At 43.6% G+C, this 18,516-nt stretch overlaps 5 protein-coding genes across 5 annotated transcripts in view; 1 reads left to right on the top strand and 4 right to left on the bottom strand.

The window, feature by feature from the left end:
* Positions 1–13,394, bottom strand: part of LOC126558977 (Golgi SNAP receptor complex member 1) — a 44,618-nt gene extending 31,224 nt beyond the window's left edge. Inside the window, exon 1 of the mRNA XM_050215069.1 lies at positions 13,390–13,394. The gene's annotated coding sequence lies outside the window, so the exon portion shown is untranslated. The remainder of the gene's footprint in view (positions 1–13,389) is intronic.
* LOC126556838 (DNA damage-binding protein 1) overlaps positions 1–18,516 on the top strand; it is a 412,736-nt gene that overhangs the window by 111,588 nt on the left and 282,632 nt on the right. The window lies entirely within an intron of this gene.
* On the bottom strand, positions 830–3,309 carry LOC126567164 (uncharacterized). Its single transcript, XM_050223397.1, has 2 exons — positions 3,133–3,309; positions 830–3,061 (listed from the first exon to the last, which is right to left on the bottom strand). The coding sequence occupies exons 1-2, from the start codon at positions 3,307–3,309 to the stop codon at positions 830–832; spliced, it is 2,409 nt and encodes an 802-aa protein (XP_050079354.1).
* On the bottom strand, positions 3,242–5,829 carry LOC126558705 (alpha/beta hydrolase domain-containing protein 17B). Its single transcript, XM_050214759.1, has 4 exons — positions 5,810–5,829; positions 3,689–4,324; positions 3,477–3,609; positions 3,242–3,403 (listed from the first exon to the last, which is right to left on the bottom strand). Exons 1-4 carry the CDS (start codon positions 5,821–5,823, stop codon positions 3,320–3,322), a joined length of 867 nt encoding a protein of 288 aa, XP_050070716.1. The 5' UTR covers positions 5,824–5,829; the 3' UTR covers positions 3,242–3,319.
* LOC126558998 (uncharacterized) lies at positions 8,985–11,182 on the bottom strand. Its single transcript, XM_050215093.1, has 4 exons — positions 10,888–11,182; positions 9,733–9,917; positions 9,510–9,611; positions 8,985–9,091 (listed from the first exon to the last, which is right to left on the bottom strand). The coding sequence occupies exons 1-4, from the start codon at positions 11,180–11,182 to the stop codon at positions 8,999–9,001; spliced, it is 675 nt and encodes a 224-aa protein (XP_050071050.1). The 3' UTR covers positions 8,985–8,998.

The raw sequence follows: 18,516 nt of genomic DNA, 5'->3' as shown, positions 1-18,516 counted from the left end.
TCAGTTGTCAGAACAACGGATTTTCTTTAGAATATGCAAGCTAACTGTTTTCAAACCCCAACCGATATCTCCTATATAACGCGGCGAAACTCTTCGTTACTATATTGCACCATCCGATCTTGCCGAGAAGAATTCCTTTTCTACTGCCCACGTTGCTGTTGGCACTATCGTTATGTGTGTAGAGCAATCACTGTGCACGAGACGTCTCCACATTTTATCTACGATTTTCGAATCAATAATCAATTCACGTTTCAACACATTTTAGCCTACGCAATATACCTACATAATATATATCTCTCTCTCGGGATGTCACGATCGGAGGAACCGCTAAGATCGCCTGTTTAAATTTTACTAATTTGCCGTCCGTCTCATTGGTTCATTGGTTGAATAATTCCTCGCAGTTTTTGCGTGCCCTTAATATCTAAAATTCTTACTAATGATATTCCCTTGTTGATCGGTCATATGAATGAATGAATGAATGATATCAATGATTGCGTTTACTTGCTAGCTTTGTTCTCGTCTCTCTCACGTGCTCTTGTGTCTCTTGTTTCGGTTTCTTACTACCAACAATCGCTTCAAAAATCGCTAAATTATTCATTTGTTCATATTTTAAGGATAAAAATAAAAAAAGTCACCTCACACGATTAAGAGAAAACAGAATCACTTGATGCGTCAACTCGTTCCAACATTCCACGCCTTTTTTGCCTCGCTTAATCCTTAAAGAAGGATGCGCCAGATTGTTTTGACTAAACAAGTAGGTGGGTGGTGGTGTATGTGTTCGCCCTTCCCTCCCGAGGGTATTAATTTAATTGCTAGCTACCAACATGTTTTAGCATCGTGTTTCCAATATTGGTTCGTTTATCTTCGAGTGGGAAGCCGTTTTGCGCTGGGACGCTTCATTTAATCCACCGATGCTGCCACCGGTACCGCTCGTGCCAACGACCGTTAAACTGCTACCACTACCGCCAACCGCCTTTTTACCGCTCGCTGTGACCTGATGCTGCTGCTGCTGAAGAATCGTATCGTTTAGGAATGCCGGAGGTGATGGGAATGCCGCCGAATGGCTGTACTTTGCGTTCATCTGTTCGCTCAACCGTCGTATGTTGAGCTGCAATTCATCGTCCTTCTGCGAAGGCGTTGAGAAGCTGTGGCGCGGTTGCAACAAGTTCGGATTGAGTAGATTTAGTGAGCCTTTGGTTGAATCCGGCAGGTTTGAAGGTTGCTTCGCTGGCGATGAACCGTACTGCGGCGCTGGGAGAATGCTTAACTTCGGAGACGGTTGTTGCTGCTTCCTTCCAGTGGGCGAACCATTCCCATTGTAGCTGCTAAAGCTGCCACTGTTGCTTGTGTTGCTGCTGTTACTGACCAAACCACCACTACTGTTACCACTATGTCCGTTCAAATTCGAATTGGAAGCATTCTTTTCCATCTTCAACGAGGAAACGGATTTATTTTTCGCCATCAACAGTGATCCAGCGGTTTGGGGTGATTTGTTTTGTGAGTCTGAACCACCGTTACCACCACCGCCCGGTGGTTGTTGAAAGAAATCTTCATAAAACGAAGGCGATTTCGAACGCTGCAGCTTCGGTCGGGTGATTTTTTTACGCGCATCAAAACTTCCATCCATTGCGCCCGGTATGGTGAGCGTTTTTTCGAACCGTCCGAGTGATTGCTGCTGGCAGAGCTTTGCCTGATGCTTACCAACCACATCCGAATCATCCCGACTGATCGTGCTGGTGAGCGATTTCGTTTGATGCGGTAACGCGGAATTTCGCTTCTTTCCCGTTCCTTTTGCTAAACGTTCCGGCAAGTTCACGTTCGATCGCCAAACCCAAGGATCAGAGTGTTTCATGTAATCCAAGGAAGGTTTCCCGTACGCTTTGCTACTATTGTCCAACGTTTTCGATTTCTGTTGCTTGGCTGATGGGAGCGGTGAGTTGCTTGCCGACATTCGTGTCCAAGGATCGGAAGGAACGTAAACCAAACAGCTGGTGCTTCGGTTGCCGTTAGCGCTTTTTAAACAATCGCCCAACTTTTTTGCTTTCTCGCCACCGGTCTTCACGGAGGACACATCCGACCGGTCATCGTGCACCTTAGCCTCGACCACATCCAACTTGGCCGGCGTCCTTTTGGCAGCCTCATCATCATACTCCTCGTTTGGGGACAGTTTCACCGAGATGATATCATTCTCATCCGAAACCATAATCGAATGCTGATGGCGCACCGGTGGCCTTGGAGACAAACTGCGCGTATTACGCAGCAAACGGGGTGGTTTGTTTTCGCCGAGTGAATTCGATTTTTCCAACGTTCGCTGCTGCTGTTGCTGCTGATCGGCCGTCCGCATCGGAGTCAATTTCTGAGGACTCAGCTTAGGGCTGGCCGTTGCTGAGGAAGTCCCGACCGCTGCCGCATGCTTCATAGGACTCGCTCCCACATGCTTGCCGGATGAATTAATGCTCAGCGACGACAGTCGCCGGTAGTGATTTTCCGTTTTGGGTGAAAAATTGAAATCGAACTTAGTATCGGTGGAGGCTTCCATTTTTGGACTTCGACATTCGTGTGCAATCGTTTTCATCGGGCTGCTCGATTTGGGGCTCGTTGAAGCATCTTTAAATTTGGAAGAATTGTGCTTTTTGTGCTGCTGCGTTCCACTAGCGCTGGTTATCGTCGTACCCGTCTTCCCGGGTGAACCAGGGCTATCACAAGCGGATCGACACTTTCGGCAACTTTTGCCACCGTTGATCGAACTGGGTGAGTAAAGCCCACAGCTACACTCCTCCGGCGGGCATTTATCAAACAGATCAAGACTTTCCGTGCTGGCATTGCGTTTCGTTGGCTTTTTGCGCACCCCAGCCTGATAAGGATTTTCGTATGAAGCCAACTCTTTGCGTATGCTGCTGCTGATCGTCGAATGGGCCTGGTGACTGTGCTGCTGATGATGATGACTATGGTGATGGGAGGCATGGGTGTGCGAAGCGTGTTTGGATTTGTCCGATCGGTTCGCCGTCTTGCCGCAGCTACAATTGTAAGAACTGCTGCCGCTTGACCCGGGTAACGAGTGCTATAAAAGTTTTTCGCTACCACTGCGTGATGAGGATCCTGCGGCCGCTGCCGTTATGCCTGCTCCTGTACTTCCTCCGGTTGTTGATGCTGCTGTGGTAGTGTTACTCGTGCTAGATGTATTGGTGGCCGATGGTTCTTCGGTAGTGGAGCGTTTACCAGACGCTTTCTGGGCTGGACGTTGCGGGCTTTTCGGGGGTACTGCCGCTCCGGCCGACGAAGAAGACGAAAGTTGACCGGAAGAGGCATTCTTTAATTGTCAGTTGCCCAGCTCTACCGCGATGAACTTCTTGAGCCGATCCAGATACTGATTGTACAGCTCCACATCGTTATGTCCAGCTCCCTTGAAGAAGGCGAGAAAATGGGTAAATTGCGTTATTCGCCTTTCTGATATAATTTGCTCCCTTGGGACTTACCTCAACCCACAACGGTTCTACAGCTTTCGGACACTTTTCGTAAATGCTTAAACCGTGCGAAAAATCTATAACTTCATCCTCCGTGCCGTGTATAACTAGCACCGGTGATGATATCTTCGACACCTTATCGATACTGTTTTGCAAGAGTGAGAGAAAAAATCAATTATTTATATTGCAAACATGTTCAATATGGACTCGTTTTGGTCACCTACCTGGGAAACACATCGAAAAACCAGGTGCGCTTCGTGTTTGGAAAGGCTACCCTCATCCCCGACATCAGGGGAGAGTGCAGAATCACAGCCCCAACTTCGTACCGGGCCGCCAGATCAACCGTCGGCACCGTACCAATGCTCTGACCGTACAGTATTATATTTTCCGGACTAACACCGAACCGGGTGCGCAGCGAATGCCACGCCGCCTCAATGTCCGCATACAGGTTCTTTTCCGACGGTTTGCCACCGCTCATACCGTAGCCGGAATAATCATAGCTAAAGATGTTGCAGTTGATGCGCAATCCCAGCCCAAGGTAGAAGCTGCTCATCTGCCCGAGATCGACCGCATTGCCGTGGGAAAACAGTAGCGTATACTTGGCGCTCGGTGTACATTTCACGTAGATGCAGGACAGTTTGTTGCCGCGGGAGGTACGTGTGAAGAACCCCTCCACATTTTCCTTTTCACGCTCCGAGTAGGGCCACTCGGCACGCTCGTTGAAGCTGAGCAAATACTTTGCCTTGGACTCGTCGATCGGTGTTAGGTTGTAGGTCGGTTCGGGCGGTAGAAAGGCAAGCTTGGCAGCTATCCGACCCGGTAAAGGGGGACAACAGAACAGGCAGCATAGTTCACCAAAGCTGAAATGAGCGGGAGGATTTAGATTAGAGCACGATTAATTTCCTGCAGATGCGATTTTATTCCAAAGGTTTAGAGAGAGATATAAAATGTTGGACGTGCGATGTGTGATCATTTGTGTGAGTGATCATTTGTCTTGTTGGTTTTCAGATCCTTATTTTGGATTGAGTATTAATGCGGCAAAGCTAAGGTGCAAGGTCTTGGCACACTCGGATTGCGATCATCCCACGAGTCTTTACGACTGGAGCCTTAACCAAGATTATCGCAAAAAATAAGCATAATTGGCATATTTTCTAGTTTGTTTTTCCTAAGCTTCTTCCTAAGACGATCGGTTCTTATTCTTGGATAGATAATAATTGAATATAGTAATAAAGGCTGACCTCTATTCGATCGGGGACGCCAAAACGTTTTTTTTTTTCAAGTGCGTTAAGTCATTTATTCTTAATGATTGCCATATGGAAGGATTGTTCTCAGCCATGGAAGATAATTTTGGCATAACAATGTCAACAGAATATTCTATACCTGTCACACTATTCTTTGTCTTTGTGTAAGAGTGAGTAGATGTCGGAGAACACGAAGTTGTGCTGACCGATTATTAGAAATTGCCTCACTACTTACAACTTATTTGCTCAGCGCTTGAAATCAACTGATAACGCTGCACATACAAGACAAAATACAAAACACTTTAAGATTCTATTTTTATTTGTAAGTCCTCAGCGAGCTCTCCTTGTCTAGATCAAGTAAAATCGAACTGAACCCTGTCAAAGATCAGATTCAGCATTTGAGCAGTGGAACGCAGCCTAGTTTCCCGGAAATTAACCTCCCAAGATTAAGAAAAACATTTTCTTTCCTCCAATTGCTATTGATTGTAAGCAATTTCAACTGAATCATTCCCCATTGTGTATATCATCCAGATGAAACGTGGGTGAACCTTTTTGCCCCAATATTTACATAAATAATCCCAAAATGTTTACTTCCCGAGCAAGGGAAATCCGTCACTGGATATGGCGCACTATTATTACGGTTTAAGCGTGAACATTTATGAACGTATTAGATCCGTCTTATGGCTTATACAGCGCGGAGGACCAATTAGCGCACCGTTGTGAAACAGCGCGCACACGTACGGATCGTTCGTCGATAATCTTGAGTAGGTAGAGGGACACATTATCAAACCAATATGCGTGATTGGGATTAATACATTTCGAGTGTTCCGGTGGTTGGGGGGGCAACACATCGATCCATTCGTCCCCTGCACGTAGGACGGGAAGGACACATATATTAACGATAAGCTGCAGCTTCGTCGCCGGAAGTGGATAATCGATAAAGTGATACAGGAAAATATATGATTTTCCACCCCTCGTATTCCCACATCTTATTACATCGGCTGGAAAATGCGTTTCATGAATGCGGTATTGCTTTGTGTACGTGTATACGTGTGTGTGTGTGTGTGTTGAGCATCCTTGTTGCATCTTCCCACAATTACTTACCTTAGTCCATTCATTCTTATTGCTGTTCCACTACACTATTGTTGTCCACGGTGTGCAGGGGTGTTGATTGCATCCACACGAAATTGCAACACGGATTCTTCTTGTACGCCGAAATATCCTTGATGAATCCTGTGTCGTCTCTCTCTCTTTCTCTCTCCGTCTTTTTTTTTTTTACTATCTATCGCTCGCTCTTTCCAACCCTTGATTCAGACAAAATCGCAGCAGACGAGGATTACTCTCACGCCGTTGTCTTGAACCACTTGCCAGCACTTGCACTTGTTCCAGTGTGCTCGTTGCTATCGATTTAGCCAACTCTACTCTACTCTCTTTCGTTCCTACGCGCGTAGCATGCGTTGTCTACGTGTCCGCGGGTCCTATCACAGCCTGCCAGCCCATCCACGCCACGGATCGGAGGGGAAAAAAAGGATACGGGAAGTAAAACGAGCTAGTTGTTGGCGTAAGTTGCTTCTACCGGTTGCTTTCTAGTGTGTTGTTGCCCAGACGAAACCCCGTCTACTGTTCCCACCGTCGTCTTCTACCAGCAATGGGTGGGTGTTGCGATGTGCGTGCGTGTGCGGACAGGAACGTCGTAAAGCGCGCGCCCGTGGTTCTGATGGGATTGCATTCAAAACGCTTATACTGCTGGGATTTTTTTTCGCACGCACCTTACTTGTTGACAGGAAACGAAACGCTGATAGTACGCTGGCGGCGGAACCAGAACGAAACACAGCAACAACAAAAAATGCACAACACCCCGTATGTACGTAAACCACATTCACAGCCTTATCTATTGAATTCGGTACATTTTTCTGTATGACTAATGGTGCTTTCCCTCGTCCCTCTACTGTGCGCAATGCTCAGTGAGGGAAGCCAGCCCTAATTGCAGCACAATTTTCAATTTAAACGAACAAAAAACACGAATCCTTCTTCACTCGAGTGCGTGGTTGCGCTTTGTTCTCTTCGCAGCCACCACAGCAGAATGCGTTTGTGCGTTGTTTCCTTTTCGGGCTCTTCTCTACACTACGGCAGCAGACATCCACACACACACTCTCCTGGGGCGCTGCTGTACGCAACAACGATTCGGGTGCACTCCAAAGCAAAGGCTTTGGTGTTTCAACTCGTTGTTGCTCGGTTCAATTGGTGCATGGGTGTTTGGTTTTACATTTGTTGCGCTTACACCGATTGGCTTTTGCACTACTTTACACTACAAACAGCAACTATTGTTTCGTTTTTGTTCGATTACACATACAATTAATCACTACGCGTTCAGGTTGCGGCCATACGCAGCGAAAACGTAAAAGCAACAACACGTTTGACAGCTGCACTATGAGTGTGCACCATTTGTTTCCGAGCAACAAATGGTCATAATTTAACCGTTTGCACTTGTGTTTTATTGAGTACAATCCGTGTGCGTGGAAGTTACCCAAAAAAACACAAAAATACGATTGTTTCATTGCTTTTGAAGACATCAGTATAAGAGTAGATAAGAGTTACTGAACCACATTGCTTCATTTTATTATATAAATTTGAAAAACTGACCTTGGATTCTAAAACCAATGCGGTCACAGAAAGAAACGCTTAAATAACGCTTAATTTTTCAAACGGATTTTTTTAACGAAAATAATTCAAATTTTTGTTCCATCTCTTTTCTAGATAGAGAGAAAGAGAGAAAGAGATTTTATCTATTAAAGAATTATTTTTTTAAACTAAATTTACTAGTTAAATTATCTTTATTCGTATAACAGAACAGTTACACGGCTATTGTGAATTTTAAATTAGCTATTTTAGTTAAAAGTTGCTTACTAATATTGGATGTGATTCATTCCTCAAGGATCTAGTGGAGTATTTGATTGGATGTGAAATTAGACTAACATATTTATATCTATTTGAAAGTACTGTCATAAGATACCTTTCCATTTTGAAAACGCCACGAGCTCTGTATTGCTCTACATAACGTCGTAGTATCCCTAGAGGTCTTTATTATCCATTTATCCACTGGCTGAATAAGCCTCTTGAAGGTCCTAGACCATATAGATGTTGAGGCCTCTAATGCTGGTAGAGACTCGCGTACGAGGTGGATATCCATGTTTCTACACGTGGCCACTTTATGAGGCCCTTCAATAGCCTCTCAATTTGAACCTACCAAGCCACACCTGTCCTTCAAGGTGGCCAAAAAAGATTTTATATATTGAACAGTCCGGTGCCATTCTCATGACACGACCAGCAAAAATTGATAAACCGTCGTACAACTTCCTGAGCACGTCTTTGTAGCTGATCCCTTAATCACTCCAAATATGCGAGGTCCATACTTATTCAAAGCATTCGTAGTTTTACATTGAGTTCATGCGTCAAAGCCGAATGCGACTACTATTTTTTAATATGTTCTATATAGTTCCTAGAAACAGTGTTATGTGAATTAGGTTTAAATTAATTAGAAATTTCATTAGGTTTAAGTAAGACAAGTGAATGCTGAACAAAAATCTCCAAAAACTACAAAAATACACATAAATTTTGTAGTTGTTGATTAAATAACAAAAAAGAGTTTTTTTTTCGTATTCCAAATTCAATTGTCAATTGTTTTCTTATTGTTGGCTTAGCCACGAGAGAACGGTGCAGATTTCATCCCCGGTCCTGTTATATGGACATAGCGAACACTTCATTTGTGAAAGAAATAGCTGGAAATACTATCTAATGTCGGGGCAATAGATTGATAAACAACCGCGCTACATACAAAAGTACAAATATATTCCAACATCGTATTTTGGTTACATAAAGTTTCATCTTTTATTATCTTTTCATGTACATATAGTTCTTTATCTGTATAAAATATGTTGTCTTATGAACCTACTACTGCTTGGCTTTGGTAATGATACAAAATGATTCAATGAAATGATCAGTTTCAATGCAGCGTCTCTTACCGCTAACTTACATCTAAAAACTACTCGCTAAATGTAAGATGCGTAATACCACATTCGTATCTCAAGATCAGAATAACTGTTATCGAATAATTAAAAAAAGGATTAACATACTGTTCCTCAAACGTACAAAGTGACAAGCATCACAATTATGTTCCACGGTCTGCGCGCATTCACGAAATGCTTAACAACTAAAGACCAGTTCTAACGCTCCATGAGCAAATGTTGGTTAGTATCACCAGGGATTGGGAAACGACGGGCTCTGCACACTGCACTAGTGCGACAGTGACTTTTGCTTCTTCTGCATTTCCATGAAAATGAGCGTTGCCCCCATATTGATACCACCCCATTTGGCGCAGTCTGAAATCTGTGAAAGGTAAAGAGAATCAAAACGAAAAGAGAAATGTTAGCATACCGTATCGAGGGCTTCGGATGTGCCAATTGAAACGTTAGTAAGATAAGAGGGCGGTGTCTTGTGCGAGCCTAAGCTCATTTTCAAGTGTTTCGGTGCTACGTGTGCATGTGGAGTGTGTTATCTTCTGAAGAAGTGTGTAATCGTGTACTGAACTATACGATAAGTAGCATATTTTCCACCACCAGAGCACAAAGGTAAAACAAAAAAAAACACACACACAAACCCCCGCAAAAATGCGTTAATCAGAGTAGAAAATGAGTACACTGGGTTTAACCTTTCGCGAGCTCTCCCGGGGCGGTCGTATAGATCAGAAGTAGCTGTTGTGTGCTCCTTGCAATGCGTCCTCGAACCGTTTCAGTAACGCACTTACTTGTCGTTTCCGGCTGTCCTGCGGTCGGTCACCGTATCGACAAAATTCGGCAAAATGTTGACTGTTGTGGAACGCCATTTGGCATTTCGAGGCATATTTTATCTGCATAGATATACAAAGATAGACAAAGAATAAACGTCGTATCAGCCAGGATTGCAATTTTAGCCATTTTGCAAGTAATTCCCCGAAAAATTAAACAGTATTTCGACATCACCAAACTCACCTGAGCTAAAATGTCTTTCTCCGGATGGGGTTTCTTCGTACGGTCGGCCACATTGTTAATCCGCAACTGATGCCCTTGCTGCCAAAGATTAGACAATGCGACGCAGTACACTTTCATCGGCTTTTTCTCATTTTCCTTCATGCGTACGGAATATATTTTGATACATTCGGCGGTAGGTTTGGGAGCTGCAAATATAGATTGGAAGTTATCACATAAAGATCGTTAGGTCATAAGATGGGTGGGCTCGTAATATCGTGGTGACGTCATTGAGATTGTTTTACATAACCTGTTTGTAGAATGGATCGTGCCTCCCAGGCTTTACCGATAGAGTGAAATAGAATCCAAAGTTCTACCGTCGTGAGAACAAGCCCACACACAGAGAATTGCAGGCAGGCGTTAATTAGCATAAAGTCGCCACAAAACCCAGAGACAGATAAACACCCTGCTAGCGCCAAACTAGCGGATTGTTGTGAATAATTTGCTCTACTTGATGCCATCATCACAAAAGTAATTAATTTTGCAAAAAAAAAAAAAAAAACTGTGAGAACTGAGGTGGTACAGGGTGGTATCATTTGCACTTGGATGCACTTTCAACCAATACAACAATACCCGCGATCGGGCCAAGTAACATTGACCACAATTGCAACGCAATGCAAATGGCCTTTCTGTGACAAACAAATTCCTCGCTCTCTAGCTGGCACATTCCCTTTCCACACGAGACAGTCACACTATTTTCCTGCATGTAAACAACGCTGCCGTGCAGTATATGGCGTCCTTCAAAGTCCACACCTTCATTGGAAGCGCGAGCGCGCGGTGCAAGTTATTCGATATCCCTCCACACCAGTAGCCGGTCCTGCTATTACGATGCGTGCTAAAAATAGCCGAACGAGTTGCCCGCCCCACCTTGCACAACTTGCACTGCATCCATATCCACCTGTCCATTACCCGGCCCGGATCGTTGGCTGCTACTGACGCCGTAACTCACCGCAATAAAACCGGGTGCGATTTCACGAGCAATCGGCGCGACCCCACGACGGTCACGAGAATGTTCTCACCCGAGCAGATCACAAAGGCACCGAGAAACCGAGTACATTCTTCCTCTGCTACAAAATTAAAACCCCCGCCCGATCTCCAAACGGTTCCTCTGTAACTTACACTTCTTCTGCTCGATGGACACCACGCCGAACCAGCTGTCGCCGGGGTTCGCCGACTGGGGCCGGACTTCCACGATGAACCCGTTCTCGATCACGGCGCAAAAGATGCGCTCCTCGCCGGCATCGAACCACTTGCTTTCGCGCAGCTTCTGGATGGCGACCGAGCTGCCGAAACTGGCGCGCGCTGGACCATTGGTTCCGGTCGTGGGCGTGACAACGGTAGTTGGCGGCGTTGCCGTACCACCGGCCGGAAACCATTTGCCAATGTTCAAACTATTTCTTCGAAGCAAACCCATCGTGCACTGTGTCCAGAGATGAAACGTTCACCCGTACGCACTCTTACTGCACCACTTCAACTTCTCACTGATGAGCAAAGTTCCTTGACCGAGCGGAGTCTTGTTTTGTACGCAGTTGCACTTTTAACCTTCTGGATGCGTTGTCCAGTTCACGTTTATCAACGTTCATATAATGCCACACCACAGTGGTTCGTGTTGAATGAAAAACCTCACACCTCGCGTTGTCTCTTGAACCCTCAAAACGTTTTGCGGGAGCCGCGTTACTAGCGTGTCTAGCTCGTCCGAGCGCTGTACAGTTTCTGCGCGTAGTATCGACGACCGTCGAGTAGGTCAGGCTGTGCGCTCGCGACACCCCGTTCGATGTTTGTTGGTGTGCGGCTTGTCGCCCATCGAAATCCGAGAAATTGGCGGGACGAAACGCGATCTGTGCCGCGCTATTACTACTACTAACATTACCGGTCCACCGGTTCGTCGTAACGTGTCGCCGGCGCTCCGCGCGTCACACGTGCCACACACTACTTTCCTCGCCCATCCGTAGGGAATTCAGGGACTTTACAATTGTATGCACTTTTTTCTTTTTTTGGTGTTGTATTTAAAATCCCGCGTACATGTTTAGTTCCCACCACCCGTAGATAATTGGTGATGTACTCTTTTTTTTAAAACGTTTTGTTGATCATGTACTTCACATACTCTGCACAACGCTCAAACCAGTGGATGTGAGATAACACCAACGGACTGGACGTGCAATTGCAGTTGCAAATGTAGAGGGGGGGGGGGGGGGAATGGGAGAGGGATGGAGAACTGAGTTTTGTTTGTTCAAATGCAGCGGTGTTGCTCTTAGTTTGCCAATGAAGTAATATACAACGTCGTAAATTTTCTACGCCTTATCAGCGTGCTCTCGGACGGTTAGGCCCGGCCGTCGTTGTTGGACAAAAGTGGGTGTGGGTGTTGCATACAAGCTGGACCAGTACCGGATGCATGCAGTACAGCAAACTATTTGAATCATAGCCAATATTTATTCTCCACTAGATGTGGTGGAACGATGAGGATCGTTTGATTGTTGCGTTAGATCGGCGAACGAATGAGGTTAATTTTGTTTACTACAACATTCTGCTGGAATCTTATTACGGAACCGGTTGGAATCGGTTCGACTATGGCAGTGGGAAAGGATTAGATAACAGTGATGTTTTGTTTTGTTGCTCAAATCTCTTGTCCGTGTGTGGATTTCTCGTATAAAGCCGAGATGATTCATAGACAAGTTTACTGATGAACAGAGAACGCAAAAGATCTTGAGGAAGGTCTTAGAGAAATTTGGGACAACTATTTCTATTTCAAAACTATAATCTAATCAACACACATCAACAACACCGTTCCCGATGCGAAGTTACCACAAGAAAACAACCTGTATTTATTCTTCCCGCGTAGGATACAAACAACAAAATTGGGAGCACTCTCATTAAACTAACCGTCAACAAGTTTGAGCTATTTCCATATCCGGGGGAATCATTCCCATCAACACATACTGCGACTTAGGTCCTGTAGGGCTTGTGATGACGGTTCAAACGATATGAAATTGCACTTGATTTACTGCCGGCTGTGCTCGTATGTAAATATCCTTACGATAGGCCGCCCGGCATGTCTGATAACGATTCTACCTCTAAATCCTGAACCGGTTTTGCCCACCCAGTTTTTGTCGGTGACTAAAAATAGTGCGTTCAGTTAATAATCCGATCGAATGAAAGCAGCGGTCGGGTGTAGGTGACAAGAGGACAACGTTCACAATGTACGTCAGCGGCACATTCTTTGAGCCACTCACTGCAGGAAGCCGGTTTATGGTTTGTTCTCGTGATTGTTTGCTGACGTTGGTGAGAAATATGTGTGTGATACTTTCTTCTGCCCCGGTGTGTGGACGTCACCTACACCTCTGGCGGTTTGAGAATTTATAACTTGGCGAGGACCAACCGGTGAGAAATTGTCGACATGTTGGATTTTTGTTTGTGCTAAGCTGCATCGATCGGAATGTTCGCGGTCGGTTGGTAAGTCACTTGAAGGTTTCCAACTTCTGCAGTGTTGTTGTTTTTTAAGTAGATAGTGCTTTAATTGACCGTTCAACCGGAACTAGCCTGTTGAGTGTATGTTTACAGTGTATGTTTACAAAGTCACGTATTGCGTGTTGTGAAATGTTTGGAAGTCTGGAGCCGGCAAGCTGGTACGGTTGTGGGTTTGTTTATGTTTTCGGTCGACAATGTCTCGACCCACTCACTTACCACCTTGTTCAACTAACTCGATTCACCACCAGATGTGCTTACCGTCGCGTACCGAGCTATTTATAAGCTGCTCTGCTAAATCCGGCCAAAAGTGTTCGTGCTAGTCATTTCAATTATTTAATCAACTCGAAACAGATGCTCTAGCGAAGATACGATTGCAAGAAGCTGACCCGCCTCCAACCCCTCCGCGACCCACATATGCTCTTAGGGCACGCTGCATCATCACCATACTGCATTTCAACGGGGTGGCTGCGGGAAGGGTGTTTGGGGAACGGCATCAAAACAAATCGTCAAACCCTTATCCTCTCTTCCAATCCCCTCAACGATCATGGACCCGATCGTACGAGCAATTCCCCGGGGGCCTACCACCACATCATAGATTGCGCCGTGTCAAAGTGTGCTGACGTGCCGTTCGTCGCGACTACCGCAGCCGTGCGGCACGGCTTATACGTCTACCGAACGACCTTTATGTTGCGCTATTTTGGCGTTTAGACGAGACGCCGCTGACCTTGTGGCTTATGATTTTGTTTATCCGATGTGTTTACTACTGGGTAGGAGGTGCGTATGTTTCGCTCGCATGATCACACTTACCAAGACAACAGATACTACAGCTGTATGCGCTACACTCACCCAGACCCCTTTTGCATCTTCTAATCGTTGAGGTTTAGAGTTAGTCGATTCAGCAGACTTATGCTTGGTGAATGAAACACATACGCCGCGTGCGGCGCCCTGAAAAGAGCAACAAGTTACGACGAAGAACGTAAACAAAATTAAGCCCTTGCTGCTCGGTATGTGCCCTTACCCCCCCCCCCCCCCCCCCCATTGTGCCCTGATTAGTTTGGAGGACGAATGATAGCGCGCTGACGGCTTACATTGAAACCTTACCAGCGCGAATCACCCTTTTTCGGGGGAAACAATTCGTCCATTCCGTTGACATTATTTTTCACACCTTTTATCATCACACACAAACACACACCTGCTGTCGGGGTTGATAAAACGATTGTTAAGTAGTGTCTGATTGCCTACGAACGTGCCTTGCGAGCTAGATAAGACGGTCTCCTGAGACACTAAGGGTGGAGGATTTGATGTCGATCTAAATAATTATCGCTCTCAATTTTATTGCTGCACATTGTGTTTGATTTTGTACGTTTTTTTTTTTGTACGAGCTGGTCAGAACTACCTTTGGCACATTGCTGGCACGGGAGATAATGTTATTTTTGTTGTAATTACGTAGTTCTACGATATACGGACGAGGCGTGACGGACAGCGAGCGAATTGCGATGCGCCATTATTATTGTTATCTTTGGTTTTGTATAAAAGTGCAATGATCTTATGAAAGGCTGTTTGAGGATTTCACATTAACCTCCTAAGTAGTTAACTTTCAAGTCACATGCTTACCGTTATCTAAACTGTTTAATTTCTTTATGGTATTACTTCTAATGCTACTAATCGAATATGGATTTAGGAGCATTTATGTCAGGCATGTCAAACATACAGCATTGAGGAAGCTATTGATATTGAACCATCTGCCAATAATTTCACTTCTGTAGGCAAACCTGAAATGGAGAAAACATGTCAGTCGATTTTTCGTTGCGCACAAGAATTTACGCCCCACAAGAAACAAGCACTTGAGCAAAACATTATTTTGATTCAAGTTGGATAAGTTGAACTGAAATGCGTTTGATGTTTAGGTTTTGGAGCAGTAGCGAAAGAGGCATTTTTGGAAGGACAATTTCTTAAAACGAGAAATACTATTCGTCCTCAGAATGTCACTTTTTGATGTGCATTTTGCAGTTAGCTTGCCATCTCCTCTCGTGATAACTCTCGTGGTCGGTGAAGTTGGCAGGCCCATGATTATAATCTAATGTGCAAGATATGAACGAAAGGTAGTTCCAAGACTAAGAGACTCAGCGCACAAGGTAATTGATGCCTCGCGCGGAGGCAATGGCAAATTAACATTGGGATGTTGTACTTTCTTTACGCTTCTAAGATGACCAACGTGATTCAACCGAGGAAATCGATCTAATTCCATATCACTGTTATTCCTAGGCAGAAAGGTTTATTTGTTATCCGACCTGCAGTAAAAGCAAGTTTGGCGCCACTGATTAATGTGATAAGAGTTTTATCAGGTGATATTAAATCTTGTGTAAAATTTGTTGTGAATGCTGAAAGACAACAACAAGAAAAAAAGTTCAAAATATTTGTATTTTTTTTAAATTATACTGTCAACTTTTTGCTAATCCCATTTCATGTTCAGTAAAAAACATGATTGCTGCTAAATATGCTAAACATTTTGAATTTTAAAAAGCATTTTTAACTGCCGCTTTGTGTAAGCTGGTCGAAAAACTGTAACCGTCTTTTAGTACATGTATTCCGAAAGCTCAATGAACGTGAGCTTTTTAGAACATTAAAACGCACACATAGCATCGAACACGATGGTACAGTACTGACATTGCATTGCCATATGGTCGCCTCAGACTGCATTGGAAACTGCATCCATACGATGCACTTACTGCATTTGTTCTGCAGTTTGTCTTCCATTCCCGTGTGATGAAATTGGTGGCGCAAAAAAAACCCAAACGAGTCGTTGCTCATATTTCGTTTCTTTATTTATTTTCATTCCAATTGGAAGCCATAATCGCTCGTTGCTTATTGAGTGTTCATCCTGCAGGTTTTGTTTTTTTGTTTTTGTAACGTGAAGCGGCACTTGCCCTTTCCGCAATGGCAGTCGTTTTTAGCGTTAACGACGCTTCTTTTTCTAGTATCCTTGCGGGCTCGAATCGTTGTTTCGCGTTGGCTCGGTTGTTAATTTATTACGCCAGGGCGGAGTTTGTTTCAATAACGAGATCGGACAAGCGCGGCTAGATATAGTGTTTTTGTTTTTTTCACACCTTACCGCCCATAATGTGGGGGCTGGGTGATGGATACTGATATTTTGTGAAAAACTTGCTGCAAAAACTCTTGGATTACGGATTGAAAGGAATTGCAAATAGATTCCCCCGATCATGGTCCGCCGACAATAGAGCTAAAACATGCATTTGAGATAAACGATTTCTATAATGTAATGACTGCGAATAGATATTTTCCAACACCTGTTTTAAACAAGCTTCAAGCTGTCAAAATGCTTTAACCAAAACTTTCAAGAAAATAAGAGAAACGTTTAAAGGTGTGTGGTTTTTTGGGGAACGCTTTGAGCACCTTTTTCTCTTTGTGCAGGACAGGACACAGGATCAACCGTTTCGCTCGCTCAGGTGTGAAACGATCCTAAGCATCTTGAGGTTTTCCTAATTTCAGGGATTAAAGCGAGCAAGTTTGGCAATTCGTTCCGTTTCGTCGGTGGTCCGGATAGCTGAATTCCGAAGGTGAATTCATTGTCCTTTCGTGTTGTCTCTGTGTGTGTGGTTTCAGAAAGGAGCACACGATGATTGGTGTTATGATCAACAGCAGGTTAATGGAATTAGAAGGTTAGTTTGAAGTGGATTTTGATAATAAAACTTTTCTGAAAAGGCCTGTTGTTTGAAGGAACAAAAACAAAAGCTGAGTTAAAAAATTGTGAAATTTATAATTTTCTCTCTATTTCTATAATTAGTTTGAGAATAGTAATATTATTTCTTTTTTTACCACGGAATAAAAGCATTTCATTCGGAAGTACTTTATGCTATTATTTCCGATATTTGTCGAGATCTTTAGTTTAAAAATGTATAAAAATGTACAACTAATAAGAGAGCAATTCATTAGATAAATAAACAACAAATGAGCTAGAAATAAGCCAGAAAGGTGGAATCTCTCGAGGTTGTAGAGTAAGATTATCAGAATTAGATAATTTTGGCTTTCTAAATTGACAGATTTTCGAAAACATCTCACACATTTTCGAAACAAAGCTGAATGTCAAAATCAAACACATCTTCCATCGTTCAACACGTTTGAACAGATTTTTAGTGCTATTTTTCAATGTAAATCCTTTATCTCATCTCAGATGGCGTCTAAACAAATAAATTGATCATGCAGTGAATTATTCTTTCTCTTGGCGTTCTTAAGGTTGAGCACGTTGTGGTGACATTGCCAGGTAGTCAATTAGTTTTCAGAAAACTCGGTCTAGTGTTGAAATCCTCCTTCCACGGCTGGTCAAACGGGTGACAAACGGGTCGCTGACGAACATCTTCCTGGTGGGTCATGAGTCCGGCATCCTAGTCCGGCATAGGTCGAATTGAGATGCATTGTAAATTGATTTTATTTAAGGCAGACCTGCACTAAGTTTCCTGGAGATTAACTGGTAGCCTGACTATGCTATTACGGCGTGCTTAACTATGAGAAGGCCACGAAAAGGATCAGATTATTACCATAGAAACTGCAGCTCTTCCAATTGCTTGATCCTTTCTTAAAGATGTGTCACTTATTTATTCATTTATTTATTTATATATTTATTTATCTGTTCAATTTAGCGTAAATCTTCCTAGAGCCTAATTATAATAAAAACTTTTAAAAAATAAAACAAAACTGCTTAGATGTTTAATAACAAAACTAACCAAGGAAAATCAAAAGCTTAAAGCTGGCGGGGCAGCTTAAGAAGGAAAGCGGATAGGAGACAACATACGAGACACTAAGAGACATGCAGAGCGGAAAAAGCATAAGACCGAATGCAATTAATGAAGGTGTTGAAATCAAAATAGTCCATCAAAAATCCGAAACATAAAAGAAGGAGATCATTATGGCAAGACAAAAGAGTAACGTATTTTCGAAGATAGAGGATCAGACGAGGACAGAGGGAACTGGACGCAAAGGAACATTCAAACAAACAAGGTATAAATGTATGATGTGCGATGTCACTTTTCTGAAGAATTAACTTAATTTCTCATCTTATTTAAATCTTTACTTCTTTACTGAGAAAAGGACATGGCGAGAGCACGAAATGTGTAACATCATCGGCTAAGTGTGTCGTTTGGTCTGCTGTTGATAAAATAAACACTCATAAATAATGAGAAATTTAATATTATACGAAATAATATCTTTCAAATAAAAATCTCCATAATAGTACCAAAAAAGATAGTAGATAAAACACAGCTTAAA

The sequence above is a fragment of the Anopheles maculipalpis genome, chromosome 2RL, assembly GCF_943734695.1.
Source record: "Anopheles maculipalpis chromosome 2RL, idAnoMacuDA_375_x, whole genome shotgun sequence".
Classification (NCBI taxonomy): domain Eukaryota; kingdom Metazoa; phylum Arthropoda; class Insecta; order Diptera; family Culicidae; genus Anopheles; species Anopheles maculipalpis.
The sequence above is the reverse complement of the archived record's forward strand: the minus strand, read 5'-3'. Positions and strand labels throughout refer to the sequence as shown.

What these genes read in the sequence shown, in the direction of transcription:
- LOC126567164 (XM_050223397.1), bottom strand. Translation starts at nt 3,309, where the DNA reads ATGCCTCTTCCGGTCAACTTTCGTCTTCTTCGTCGGCCGGAGCGGCAG. An exon ending in AGCATCAACAACCGGAGGAA is followed by an intron (nt 3,062 to 3,132) that starts GTACAGGAGCAG and finishes AAACTTTTATAG; the next exon opens with CACTCGTTACCCGGGTCAAG.
- LOC126558705 (XM_050214759.1), bottom strand. An exon ending in TTTTTCGATGTGTTTCCCAG is followed by an intron (nt 3,610 to 3,688) that starts GTAGGTGACCAA and finishes CTTGCAAAACAG; the next exon opens with TATCGATAAGGTGTCGAAGA. An exon ending in TAGAACCGTTGTGGGTTGAG is followed by an intron (nt 3,404 to 3,476) that starts GTAAGTCCCAAG and finishes GCCTTCTTCAAG; the next exon opens with GGAGCTGGACATAACGATGT.
- LOC126558998 (XM_050215093.1), bottom strand. Translation starts at nt 11,182, where the DNA reads ATGGGTTTGCTTCGAAGAAATAGTTTGAACATTGGCAAATGGTTTCCG. An exon ending in GTCCATCGAGCAGAAGAAGT is followed by an intron (nt 9,918 to 10,887) that starts GTAAGTTACAGA and finishes CTATATTTGCAG; the next exon opens with CTCCCAAACCTACCGCCGAA. An exon ending in AGGACAGCCGGAAACGACAA is followed by an intron (nt 9,092 to 9,509) that starts GTAAGTGCGTTA and finishes TACCTTTCACAG; the next exon opens with ATTTCAGACTGCGCCAAATG.